The 13,089-nt window shown below is 38.0% G+C and overlaps 1 protein-coding gene across 1 annotated transcript in view; it reads right to left on the reverse strand.

Moving 5' to 3' along the window:
- The window catches only part of LOC127617155 (sorbin and SH3 domain-containing protein 2-like), a 63,671-nt gene that overhangs the window by 37,456 nt on the left and 13,126 nt on the right, over positions 1-13,089 (reverse strand). Inside the window, exons 3-4 of the mRNA XM_052089069.1 lie at positions 3,233-3,286; positions 945-1,040 (exon numbers count right to left, since the gene is read on the reverse strand). Coding sequence (XP_051945029.1) covers positions 945-1,040; positions 3,233-3,286 — 150 coding nt within the window. The remainder of the gene's footprint in view (positions 1-944; positions 1,041-3,232; positions 3,287-13,089) is intronic.

Consider the following 13,089-nt stretch of genomic DNA (forward strand, 5'->3'; position numbering starts at 1 on the left):
GTTGAGTGCAGTGAAGAGGAATTCTTGCTTGCGGTATCTGAATAAACACACTGCCACATTTAACACCAACAGCGTAAATGTTCCATTGCTCAGAAATATTACTCAAGACCAAGGAGCAAACGTGAATATCAACCTCTTGGTAGTTATTATAATTATTATTATTTTGAAACTGGCATAGATGAATTTTAATTGACCAGTTCTCAAATGTTCCATTAATCACCTTAAAAAGGCTGATCAGAGTTCTCAGGCAATATGATCTAGTCCAGTCAAGTCATATTAAAGTTTCAAAGCAGCTTTACAGAAAATGATGCTGTAACAAAATATGATGCTATTAAAGTCCTCACTGTATGGTTATAATGAACAAAAATATTAAAAAGCATGCATTAAAGGAACATTTCATTCAACTATTACAATTCTGTAATATTTACTCACCCTCATGTCTTTCCAAACCCCATATGACTTTCATCAAACACAAAAGAAGATGTCAGACAGAACATTCACGCTGCTCGTTGCCATACAATAAAAGTGAATGGTGACCATGGGCTGTCAAGATCCGAAACTGACAAAAAAAATCAATGTAAGAATCAACAACATTAAAGACAAAAGTAGTCTATACAACTTGTGCACAATATTAAAAAAAATTCTCAAGCCATATGAGAGTTTTGAGTCTATTTAATGCAATTTGAATAGGTGCAAATAAAATTTTGGTGCATGAGTTTAGACTATTATTTTATAGTGCTTTTGTGGCGCTTTCTGCCCCTGGTCACCATTCCTATGTAAAAGAGGATCAACATTCTGCTAAACTTCTTTTGTGTTCCACAGAAGAAATCAATTCATACATGTTTGAAATGACATGAGAGTGAGTAAAGACTCTGTCAAAGTGTGAGTTATATGTGGATTTATATACAACTCAGTAGATGAACAATGATTTGAATTTCCTTTACCTGTGAGTGTGTATAGGTTTGGTGAGCTCTGGATTCTCTTCATGGGGGTTAGAGTAAGTGAAAGCGTAGTGCTTTTGCGAACATATCTTCCACTGTCTGTGAAATGCGGAGCAGTATGTACAGACACACAAATGCACATGCATCAACACTGCTGCAGGGCAAAATGACTGAGATAATGTGATTTACATACATGCAAGCAAGTCTTCGGCAACACAAAAATGTGCATTATAAAAATCCTTCTGCATGCAAATACTGCTTTTGAATTACAACATGCTTGGTACATAACTGAATGAACATATGATTCAGAAGTTCTCAGAAAAATCTAAAAATCTATGACCCCCCCATCTCATTTATCATAACAAATAGCATAATATAAGCATTTTATATGCTAGATCTACAGTACACTTTATAAAACTTACCCTGTGCTTAAAGGATTTAATGAAATGTAGGCTACAACATGACCATAAAATCCACGTATTGAGCCAGATAACAGTGCCACAACAAGTAAATGTGCAGAAGTGTCACTGACAGAGAGCCCTAAAACTGCAGGTAACATTTGATAGCACTTATTTGTACCAATTGCTTACATTGAAAAGCTGCTGCATGATGCACCAGCCAAGTGAATGAGTGCTCTCGTTAGACAGGGTGCCAATGAAGGGGTGTCGAAAAGATGTGTTATAGGTCTTGCTATGGAGTCAATAATAATAAAATGTACTAAAAGTGAAAAACTAAAATGTGTTGTTATTCTTAAAGAAATAGTTAAACAAAAATGTATAATTCTCTCATCATTTATACACCCTTATGGCATCTCAAACTCATTCTGCAGAACACAAACAAAAATATTTTGATGGAGAAATAATGTGAATATATCCATTCAATGCAAGTCAATGGGTCCAACAACTCAAGCTAAAAAAAGGCAGCACAGTGGTAATCCATACGACTTGTGTGGTTTAATTCCTGTCTTCTGAAGCTATCGGTGAGAACTAAAATGTAACTTCTTTTTTTCACTATAAATCTTGGCAAATTCAGTCCTCTAGGTGCGATCGTGCTCGATTACACTTCCTCACACTTGACGCATGTACTGAGCACTGAAGACATGCTCTGCATATGCATCAGGCTTTGTGTTGCCTTTATATCCTTTTTGGAGCTTGGACAAGTTGAATATATTCACATCATATCGCCATTCAAATATCTTTGTTTGTGTTCTGCAGAAGAAAGTAAGTCATGTGAATTTGAGACAGAATAAGGGTGAGAGAATTATAATTTTTTGGTGAACTTTTCCTTTAAGAACATACAGTTCCACCAGTGAGATCCAACCATGTATAGCTTAATTCCATGGCACGGGTGGGGTGGGAGGAATTTGGAATGTAAAATCGAAGGTTGTGAGCCTTTCTTGGCCTGAGAACTAAGGCTGCCTCTACGCAAGCAGAAATAAACTTAAGAAGAGTACAACACTGTCTTTCAAATAATCAGGGTGGGGTGTTGTCAGACGTAGCCTGGTGATTTCTCCATGAGACACTGACTGCAACTCCTCTTGATAACAGTAAGGCAGTTTGGATGTAGGAGTCATTACCAGACTCTGAAATGACAGAGTTCTCAGAGAAAGTCAGCCAAGAAATAGAAACACCCCGTGTACTGCCTTCCCAGAATCCCTCAGATCAATACAAAATCACATGCTCTGTGCAAAAAAAAAAGTCCTGTCTGGTCTGCTTGAATAAGGACAGTGTGTATTAGGACAGACATTTTTTCACAGACTCATTACTGCTTAATAAACTTTGTTTGTTGAGTCAATTTTGTGTAAATTGTTTAGTTTGTTGTGGCTAATAGGCTAATGGTCTACATTGGTATAGTGATTGTTTTATATGGATATACCTTGTTACTTTGATATATACTGTAACTTGGTAAATAATGATTATTATATTCATATACATGGTATTCATATGGTACATATCCAACAATCCACGGTATTCCCATAGTACCATTGCCAAAAACATGGTAATGCTATGGAACTTTTTGTTAGTTTGGATTATTTGTCTTAAGTTATTTCAACAATGTTAAATTATGGAATGCCATGGCAATTTCATATATACCAATGAATACCATATTCATAGATAATCGTATTCACATTGTGCATGTGCAAAACCATGGTATTATCATGGTAAGTGCCAAAAAACATGGTATTGCCATGGCAAAAAAAAAAAGGTAATACCGTGGTACAGTTTTTTTTAGTGCAGATGATTTGCCTTGAATTATTTCAACTATATGAAATTAAAAAGATTTGAACTTGCCTGTGTTCATGTTGAAGATATCTCCTTGTTGTGGTGTCTTGATGTTGCACAGTCCTGTAAGAGCATATCATTGGGAATCAGTCAGAAACCCTTGTTCCTAGGCCAGTAGAAGACTGATTTATCCATGTGTACAGCATGTATGTATGTAGGTGGTGTGGTATTGGCGTCCTATCTATGCACGGCACGATAGCATACTAGCAAGTTTCTAATGCACTGGTTAACATCAATCTCTGGACATGAGGCCCTGGTGTGAAAGGTGATACAAGCCTGGCGTTTCAGCTAAGAAACACGCAGCACGGTATCATAATACCCACCATACACATATATCCAGATCTGATTCATTACCACTTTTGGTGTGTTAGAGCTTAACAACTTTTTGAGCAATACTCAATAGTTGTACGCTATAGGAGGGCTATTGTAACAAATTAAACTCCTGTTTAGTTTGACCTAGATTACTAATTTTTCAGTGATGGATTAACAGTCCATGTGACCCTATTCCGAAAATATCTCACTTATTTTAGCACAAGCAAAATATTTCAAGGATGGGCTATGAAAGGAAGACTTGTTTAATTACATTACTTAACTCCTCTGCAGGGGCAGAGCGGTGCAAATATGCGACATAGGAGACAACACCGAATGTGGTCTTATGTGCTACACACATGGCTAGCTTTTAGAGTGCCATGGCAGGCACGTGTGTCTCTTGTCACAAATGTAGACCACCCTGTCGTTCAAACGGCAACATGTGCTTCACCTGAGAAAATTGTTTGGAAATGGTAATTCAAGCATTCACAGGTCAAAACAAATGAGAGGCATTACAATTTGCTATTCTAACCCTTTGACTTGTTACATTTCAAAGGGATAGCTTCATAAACTCCCCCTCATGTCATTCCAAACCCTTATGACGTCCTTTATCTGTGGAACAAAAACAGAGATATTGGGCAGGGTGTTCTCGCTGCTCTTTTCATATAATGAAAGTGAATGTTGACCAGGGGGTGTCAAGCTACAAAAATAACACACACACACACACACACACACACGCACACACGCACACATGCACACATAAAATAAAATAAACCTTGCATGACATATAACGATCTGCAAGATATGAATAAACATGGACATGAATGAGCTGTAAGAGCAGCAGCAAGATTAATGACTTGGCATAATGAAATATTTACTTAAATGTAATTAATTTCACTTAGACTTTCATATATGGCTTCTGAAGTCTTGTGATTTATGGTGAGAAAAAGACAAATTCTATGGTGCTTTTCTGCATTTTTTTGGATATTGACAGCCCATGGTCACCATCCACATAAAGTCACCATGAATTCAAAATGGACAATTCTTATTTTCTTATTGGACGTTGATATTTTTATTATGAACAATTATTCTGCGTGCACGTTATTATTATTATTATTATTATTATGTCGAGATCCCTCTCGAGGGCTAAATAGCCTGATTAGGGGCCGGGTATGCGGAATCACGACCCGGCCCCGCTCTCCGCCCTGCCACATATTATTATTATTATTATTATTTTAAAGGTTTTCCCTCTTAATCTTTAATCAAAAACAAAAACTTGTGGGCTGGATAATTCGGTTCTCAACATTTTTGAAAAACTGATAATAGAGCCACGTGAAACCATGCGAGGTTCGGACGTGTGAACAGCGAGCTCTGCACACTTTGCTAGTTTTAACACTATTAATGTCATAAACCAGTGAGATTCGATACACTCTGTTCTATAACTGTTCTAGGAGGACAATATCTCAAAGAATTAAAAATCCACAGGCTGTGGAGACATTAAAAGACACTTATTTGCTCAAGCTAATGCTCCCGAAGCCCCGAGCCAGGAAAAACGAGGGGAATTCAGTGAGAAATGCAGCAATGCTGACAAAGGTTGTTGCTGACTTGGAGGATCTTGCTGTAATACGTCAATCGAACACTGCCATGGAGATGAAATTCACTGATATGGAGGAGGTTGTCAAGGATGTCAAGAAATTATTATCTGGAGTCATCGGAGAGGGAAATATCTGCTAATCCGCTACCGACCAATGTGGATTTGGAGCACGTCTGGGAGAAGTTTGAGGATATGGAGAACTGTAGCCGGCAGAATAACATCGGTACTGTTGGAATTCCTTAGTCCGAAGAGGGTCAGGATATGGTGAAATTCCTGGATGGGCTCTTTCCGAGTCTGATTGACATAACAGGCCATAAGCTGGAAATAGAGCACGCTCACAGGGTTCCGGCTCACCAATCCGCTGAGGGAGATGGGCCCCGATCAATTCTGGCCAAAATTCTGAGATCATCTGATACAGATCTCGTATTATGCGTGGCGAGGAGCAAAGGAAGGCTTTCTTGGAAGAACCACAACATTTTATTGTTCCCAGACTTTGCGAATTCGAGTGAAGAGTTCAATTCAAGGAATGCAAGAAACTCTTACATCAACGGAAGATCGCTTTTGCACTGATGTTCACGGCCAAATTGAGAATTGATGCTAAGGATGGCGGTAAAACATTCACATGTCCTCAGCTGGTGATGTCCTTCATAAAGTCAATGGATTAAGTTATTTTGTGGTTCTCATGTTGTAGCTGAATGAACCGACTCACTGTACATTCACTTGACTGTTTGAGGGAACTGAATGCTTTTTTGTTTCTTCTTGTGCTGGTTCCACCTAGCGGCTGGAGTTTGTTTTGTGGAGTAACACTCCTTCGGGACAGTGTTGTGGATGAATCTGCATGTTCTTAGTGCTTATGCCTCCTATTAGCTGGATTTTTTGTTGTGGAGTACTTCTTGAAAGACATTGGCGTGATTAGGTCATTGTTGCGCTTATGTAGCAGCCGAATAGGCCGGCTCACTGAACACACCTTCGGGACAGTTATGTGGCTGAATCTACAAATTCTATGTGTTTATTCCACCTATTGGCTGGAGTTTGTTTTATAGATTATCTTTAGTTGTGTAACTCTGTCTCACAAAATCTGTATAGAAACACCGGACTTGAGCAATCTGATGGCAAAGTTGTCACAGTACTCTCGTAGGTGTACATGGACTGAGGTTTGATTGTTGCACTAATGTTGGAATGTGGTATTTATAATTTTGTTTTTGGAATATTAAGGGGGCTTTGCGAGTTCGATTGTTCCCTGTGCCCCTCGTTGGTCTGGTTTCACACTCACTTGATTCTATCGAACCCCGGTCCATTTGCGTTCATCTTACATCATCACAAACATGCATGGAGAACATAAAAACGATTCATCATACTTTTAGTTTTTTGGGTGCCATTATGCACAGAAGAGTGTACGACAACTGCATATATGTGCGTTTCATGGTGTAACTCATCAGATGTCTAGGGGAAGACAGCTTGCTGCTGCTCGCAAATGCCGTTTTTTGAGCAGACAGCTGATTTCAAGGAATTAATTTGCATCTTTGTTTACATTGCACGCTTACGCTCATGTCCAAGGTCAACCAACCACTGTCATCTCCTATCATACCCTATATTTATAAGATATAATAGTATTTATATATAGTATTTATAAGGTGTATACATAGATAGACAGACAGTATTTATAGTGGTGTACTTTTATGTCATTGTGGTGTAATTTTTTCGGGACTTTCAAGAATGTGTGTATCCTCGTGTGTTGTCAAAATTAATTATGTCGTCACTGGCTAAAACGCATGCGCAGGTTACTTTACCTCATGAATGAGTGCGCACCTGAGTCCGAGTTGCTTTCACATTCACATGAATCAAGCTACAGTTCCATTGCAACCAAACTCAGACCACCTCCTACAGGTAGTCTCGGGTTCGGTACCACAGTGCGCACACTGGTCCACATTGCAGCTTTCACATTACCAATTTTTCTTGCAAACCACGCTCGGTTTCTCTAAACTGCCAGTGCGAAAGCACCCTAAAAGTGAATGTTGTTGGATGGCCTCAGAGAATTGACCCGATTAAAAAAGTTCCACGGAAGGTGAAGTTTTGGCTATTCTGGGCAAGACAGTCATATTTTGAGTCGGGGGACAAGGCAGGAAAACCTCTGTCTAGATATATATAATAGAGAGGGACTTTTTCTACCATTCCCTCAATCTGCTGGTGGTGAAATATTTGATGCAAGCCCGGATCAGTCTGATTCTTAAAAAGGATAAAGATCCAAGTGTAAGAGTTACCGTCCAATTTCCCTGATCCAGCTAGATGTTAAAATATTGTAAAACATTATGACAAACCGATTAAGTAGAGTTATGACATCTCTTATACATATAGGCCAGGTGGGGTTTATTCGGGGCCATAGCTTTTCTGATAACATTAGGCATTTCATCAATATCATGTAGTCAGTGGCGAATGATCAGACTCCGGACACTGCCATATCACTTGACACCAAAAATGCATTTGATATGGTAGAATGGGATTATCTTTTTAAGATTTTGGAAGTGTACTTGGTCGGGAATACTTTTATTGGTTAGATTAAGTTACTTTATAGACACCTGATAGCGGCGGTACAAAATAATTGATTAATTTCAGATTATTTTACTCTGGATAGGGGCAGGGTGGCTCTTTCCCATTATTGTTCTGTCTTGACATGGAACCATTAGCAGCCGCGATAAGAAATGCTTTACGCAGATGTTATTTTATTATTCATCTCCGACCCTACTAGATCTATGCCTTGCCTCCGCAGAATTATTCATTCCTTTTTTAAGTTCTCAGAACTAATTTGTCTAAATCCAAAGCTTTGTCTCTGACAGCACACTCCCTGATAATGGCTTTTCAGCCGGCCGCCTTCCAGTAGCCCAAACAGGGCATTAAGTATTTGGGTATTTTATTCCCAGAAAATTTGTGTGATTTAGTTGGAGTACATTTTGACCCTTTAATAAAAAGGTTTTCGAGTGATGTGGGCATGTGGGCTTCATTACATTTTTCTATGGTTGGGAAAGGTTAATGTAATTAAAATGAATTGTATTCCAAAATTCAACTACCTGTTATAGTCACTCCCTATAGATGTCCCCCTTTCTTATTTCAAACAATTTGATAGCATAGTGAAGTCCTTCATTTGGAATGGTAAATGTCCCAGATTACATTTCAGTAAATTGCATAGGCCGACTGACAATGGTGGGCTAGGCCTACCCAAGATTTTGTTATTATTATGCATTCGGTCTCAGACATTTGGCTCATTGGTCACTTCCACCTCAGAGGTTTTTATATTAAAAAGGAAGTTCTTGTCCCTATTTCAACATTGCAAAGCCTTTCTATCAAAATAATCGTAGAAGTTACACCCCGTTATCTCGCATTTGCACTTGGTATGGACAAAAATGTTTAATTCAGACATTTATTTAAATGTTGCCACAAGCATATAGCTGAAACCAAAATTATGTATTAATAAGTCCCCTTTCTGCTGGTCAGAGTGGATTGTGAGGGAGGTTAATACACTCGTTGACCTATATGACAGTGGAGTGTTGAGATCCTTTGAAAATTTGGTTCAACGTTTTGGGATTCACAGATCTCAGTTCTTTAGGTATTTACAGCTGTGCCACCTGCTTTGTACTATTTTTGGAAGAGGCATACACCCCCCTAGAGTGGCAGATTCTCTGGGACTGGTGATTACTGCTTTTGGAAAAGGTCATGATGCATCGGTGTATTACTCCCTGCTAATTCAGAGACTGTGGGACAGTGCTTCAACTTCCCTCAAGAGATTATGGGAGAAAGATTTAAGTTTTGCACCTTATGCAATTCAAGATTTTACATAAATTCTATTGGACCCAATCTAGATTGTATAGGCTTGGTCTTAAAAACACACCCACCTGCTGGTGATGCCAATCAGAAGATGGAGACACAACCCATGTTTTTGTGGTGGTGTGTTAAGATCCAATCATTTTGGTTGAAGGTTTGGAGTTTTGTGTGTGATTGCACCAGGCTCTGTATTTTGCCAATGGGGCGGTCATCAATATAGGGAATAAACACATGGAAAGTTGGGTCCTGACCACTCGCAATCATGCTATATGGCCCTAAATCAGCACTGCTGTGAATACCTACGGCACCTAATATCACCTTTGTGTGATATTGCTTAATATACATATATATATATATATATATATATATATATATATATATATATATATATATATACATTATATATATATATATATAATTTTTTTGTTTGTGTGTGTGTGTGTGTGTGTGTGATTTGGCTTTGACCACAGGGATGTTTTTTTTGGGGGGTTAGAGTGGAGTTGGGGATTGGGAGGGGGAAAGTGATTAATGGTGGCTTAAAGTTGATTCTGTGCATTTATGTTTTGCTTTTCTGTTTCATGTGTTGCAATAAAAAATTTTAATCGGAAAAGTTGATATTGAGATTGCTTCTGAAGTTTTCCCGGTAAGCGACTCTAAGCGGGCGATAATGGGGGTGTGTGTGTGTGTGTGTCTGTAGGGTAAACTAAAGCCTATTGGTTATTTTTTTTTTAATGGGACGAGTCATTCGACATGTCATGCCCCCAATTCCTGTATCAGTAGGAAATACTTCAAAACAGCTAATCCAATAGGGCACATCAAGTCACTTCAGTGCGACTAACTGTTTAGAAAGAACAGTTTCAATATTTTTGCTAAATTCAGCTAAACTTGTGTTCCACTGAAGATAGAAAATCATACAGGTTTGCAAAGAAATGAGAGTAAATGATGACAGAATTTCCATTTTTGGGTGAGGTATTTCTTTAAAGGTTCTACATTTAAATAATTTAGAATCAACAGACCATAAATTAATCTGTTGTTGCTGTTATTCAATCATCAGGAAACCTTCTTTTAGTAATTAACAAGTAAATATGTATTCATCGTCATCCCTTAATAAAACAGTGAGCCAAATAGTATTACCCCTTGCTGTGTGTCATTAAAAACAGACCCAGAGGTCAACTTCAAAATCATTCTTCAGACACCACAGCCAATAAATCTGGTTAAAAAACACAGGGGACACTTTTGCTGTGACACCACTGGACTGGGGTAAATCACAGGTTGTAATGACCTGTCAGCAGTAAATGAGGAAAAGATTATGATATTGGATTTCAAGGGTGTAGACTTGTGGCGACAGGACAGCTGAAGGGTCATAGCTCCCCATTTATATTCATGAGTAGAGCCCACACTGTGCATTTATTTATCTATCAGATCATTAGCAATCATTCTGTCCATGGAAATTTTATGGCCAGCCAAGCCAATAGGCCAACTCATAACAATGTTATTCCCATCAATATTTTAATTGTCATTAAATAAACAGATCCACCATAAAAATGCTCTGAAGAGGGCATGAAATATGTAGTAAGCATGACTCCTTCTAAAGACCAGTTTATCTTTATGCTAGCACACTTTAGCATGGACGATTAGTAAAATAGACACTTGGGCTGGGTTTCCCAAAGCACTAAGTAAAAAATGAGTAGCAGCATCTAATCTGAACTTAATTTTCATTACAGGCAACTTACATATATGTTTCACTTGCTTTCATAGAGTATTAGAGAAAAAGGATAACCAATTTTAATGCATTTTCATTATTGTAAAGCTATTGTCCATTGAATATTCAGGAATTAAAACTTTAAAACAATACTACACATTATAGGTCTGAATTTACATGACAGAAAATAAAGGTCCTGAACGTTATAATATAGGGTATAACTATATGAAAGCCTAATTTTCAGTAAGCATAACTAACAATCTGCAACAGATGACATATTCTTAATCATATACATTTTACAAGAACTATGACATTGCAACCCCATAAATAAATAAATAAATAATGTATAGCCCCACATAAATTCTAACAGCCATTACTCTTTTGAAAAATGACGTATATTGTAATTCAAGATGATGTTAAGAGTGTAATTTGCAACAGGATACCCGGTCTTGTACTGTTTGTACATTGGTCCCATGGTGATAAGTATTTTTATGTTTCGATGGCTTTTTAATATTTTGATTGGCCATTCCATTGGCCAGAGTGAGGCCATTCTCACCTCTTTAGCCTTAATACCAGGATGGAGAAAAATAAAAACAGCTATGCTGCCAATTTAGCTCATAGTAAAGAGCTAACATGCATTTATGTACAGTTGAAGTCAGAAGTTTACATACACTTAGGCTGTCATTAAGTCATTAAAACACATTTTTTTACCACTCCACAGATTTCATATTAGCAAACTATATAGTGGCAAGAACATCTACTTTGTACATTACATGAGTAATTTTTCCAACAATTGTTTACAGACAGATTGTTTCGATTTTAACTGACTATATCACAATTCCAGTGGGTCAGAAGTTTACATTCACTAAGTAAATGCAGGGCTTGCTGAGTGACTCCAGCCAGGTCTCCAAAGCAACCAAATTGGCCCGGTTGCTAGGGAGGGTAGAGTCACATGGGGTAACCTCCTCATGGTCGCTATAATGAGGTTCTTGCTCTTGGTGGGGCACGTGGTGCGTTGTGCTTTGATGCCACGGAAAATAGCGTGAAGACTCCGCACGTGCTACAACTCCACGGTAACGTGCTCAACAAGCTAGATGAGCGGATTGATGGTTTCAGACACGGAGGCAACTGAGATCCTCGGTCATCCTCCACCACCCGGATTGAGGCGATTCACTACGCCACCATGAGGAGCTAGAGCGCATTGGGAATTGGGCATTCCAAATTGGGGAGAAAAGTGTCTTGTTTATCCTTGGGAGCAATTTCCATCTAAACTAAAAGTTTATTCAATCATAATTTATTCCTTGATGCTTACAAGTGAAGTGTGACAACTGTTTCACAAATCGCATGCTCCTTAGCCAAAGCAGTGCTTGAGCCTGAGCTCAAGCCCATCTGGCCTTCATCATTTCCACAGAATCCCTCAAGAGTACAAATGAATGAGCATCTAAAGTCAGATTGTCTGATTCATCAGCCAATCAGATTGATTTATTTGTTCTTTGTGGGTGTGGACTTTAGGATACGTCCCAGTCCAGGCCTTTTAGCTGACCTTGGAGTTGGATGTGGGATATTCCTACTTGATATCTATGACCATAAATGTCTTTCATTCCCCGATATTTGGAAGATGACGTTTAAGGAAACAAAACTGCAGCGCTCCCGTTAGCTTAGCAGGTGTTTGACTCTCATTAGAAATGCAACCCAACTGATAAACAAGGCTGCAGCACAAGTACACACACACACAAACACACTAATATATATATATATATATATATATATATATATATATATATATATATATATATATATATATATATATACACTATGGTTTTGTAATTTGCTGAGTGATATTATTTCAGCAAAAAAAATTATAAAATAACCATAAAGCATCTTGGAAATATTACTGAAAGCTGAAAAATATCTGAAAAATATTGAACTGAAAAATATATCTACTACAGAAATTTAATATTTTATGTTCTGGACACTACAGTGAGCATTATGTGATACCAGTAATTAGATTTCCTTTTAAATTAATATTTTTGCTGATGCTCATCAACAAAGTAAACTCCTACCTGCTGAAGAATGTCTTGAAATAGATGTCCTGTACCACAATTTAATGATTACAAGGCTCCTGCGTTTCCTTTCTGTAAAAACTATCGTCCAAGTAATAGGCTCTCACAAATCCTCAAAGACAGGCATCAATGTACTGGACAGACTGCTTGTACCCACCAAAATAGGCAGAATTTCTAGAATTTCATCTGGGATTTCCAAACAGGCTATTTATATAATCGTTTCTATCTGGACACAACGAGCTCTATGTTCTCTTTAATGTTAACTTCTGAATTACAATTACATGTAGCTGAAAACTGTGCATGTTTGTTGCTGTTTTACACTTTATGTACTATTACTATTTGGTGAGTCCACAACCTATTTTCTAAACCCCCAGATAATTGC

The sequence above is a fragment of the Xyrauchen texanus genome, chromosome 23 (genome assembly GCF_025860055.1).
Source record: "Xyrauchen texanus isolate HMW12.3.18 chromosome 23, RBS_HiC_50CHRs, whole genome shotgun sequence".
Taxonomy (NCBI): domain Eukaryota; kingdom Metazoa; phylum Chordata; class Actinopteri; order Cypriniformes; family Catostomidae; genus Xyrauchen; species Xyrauchen texanus.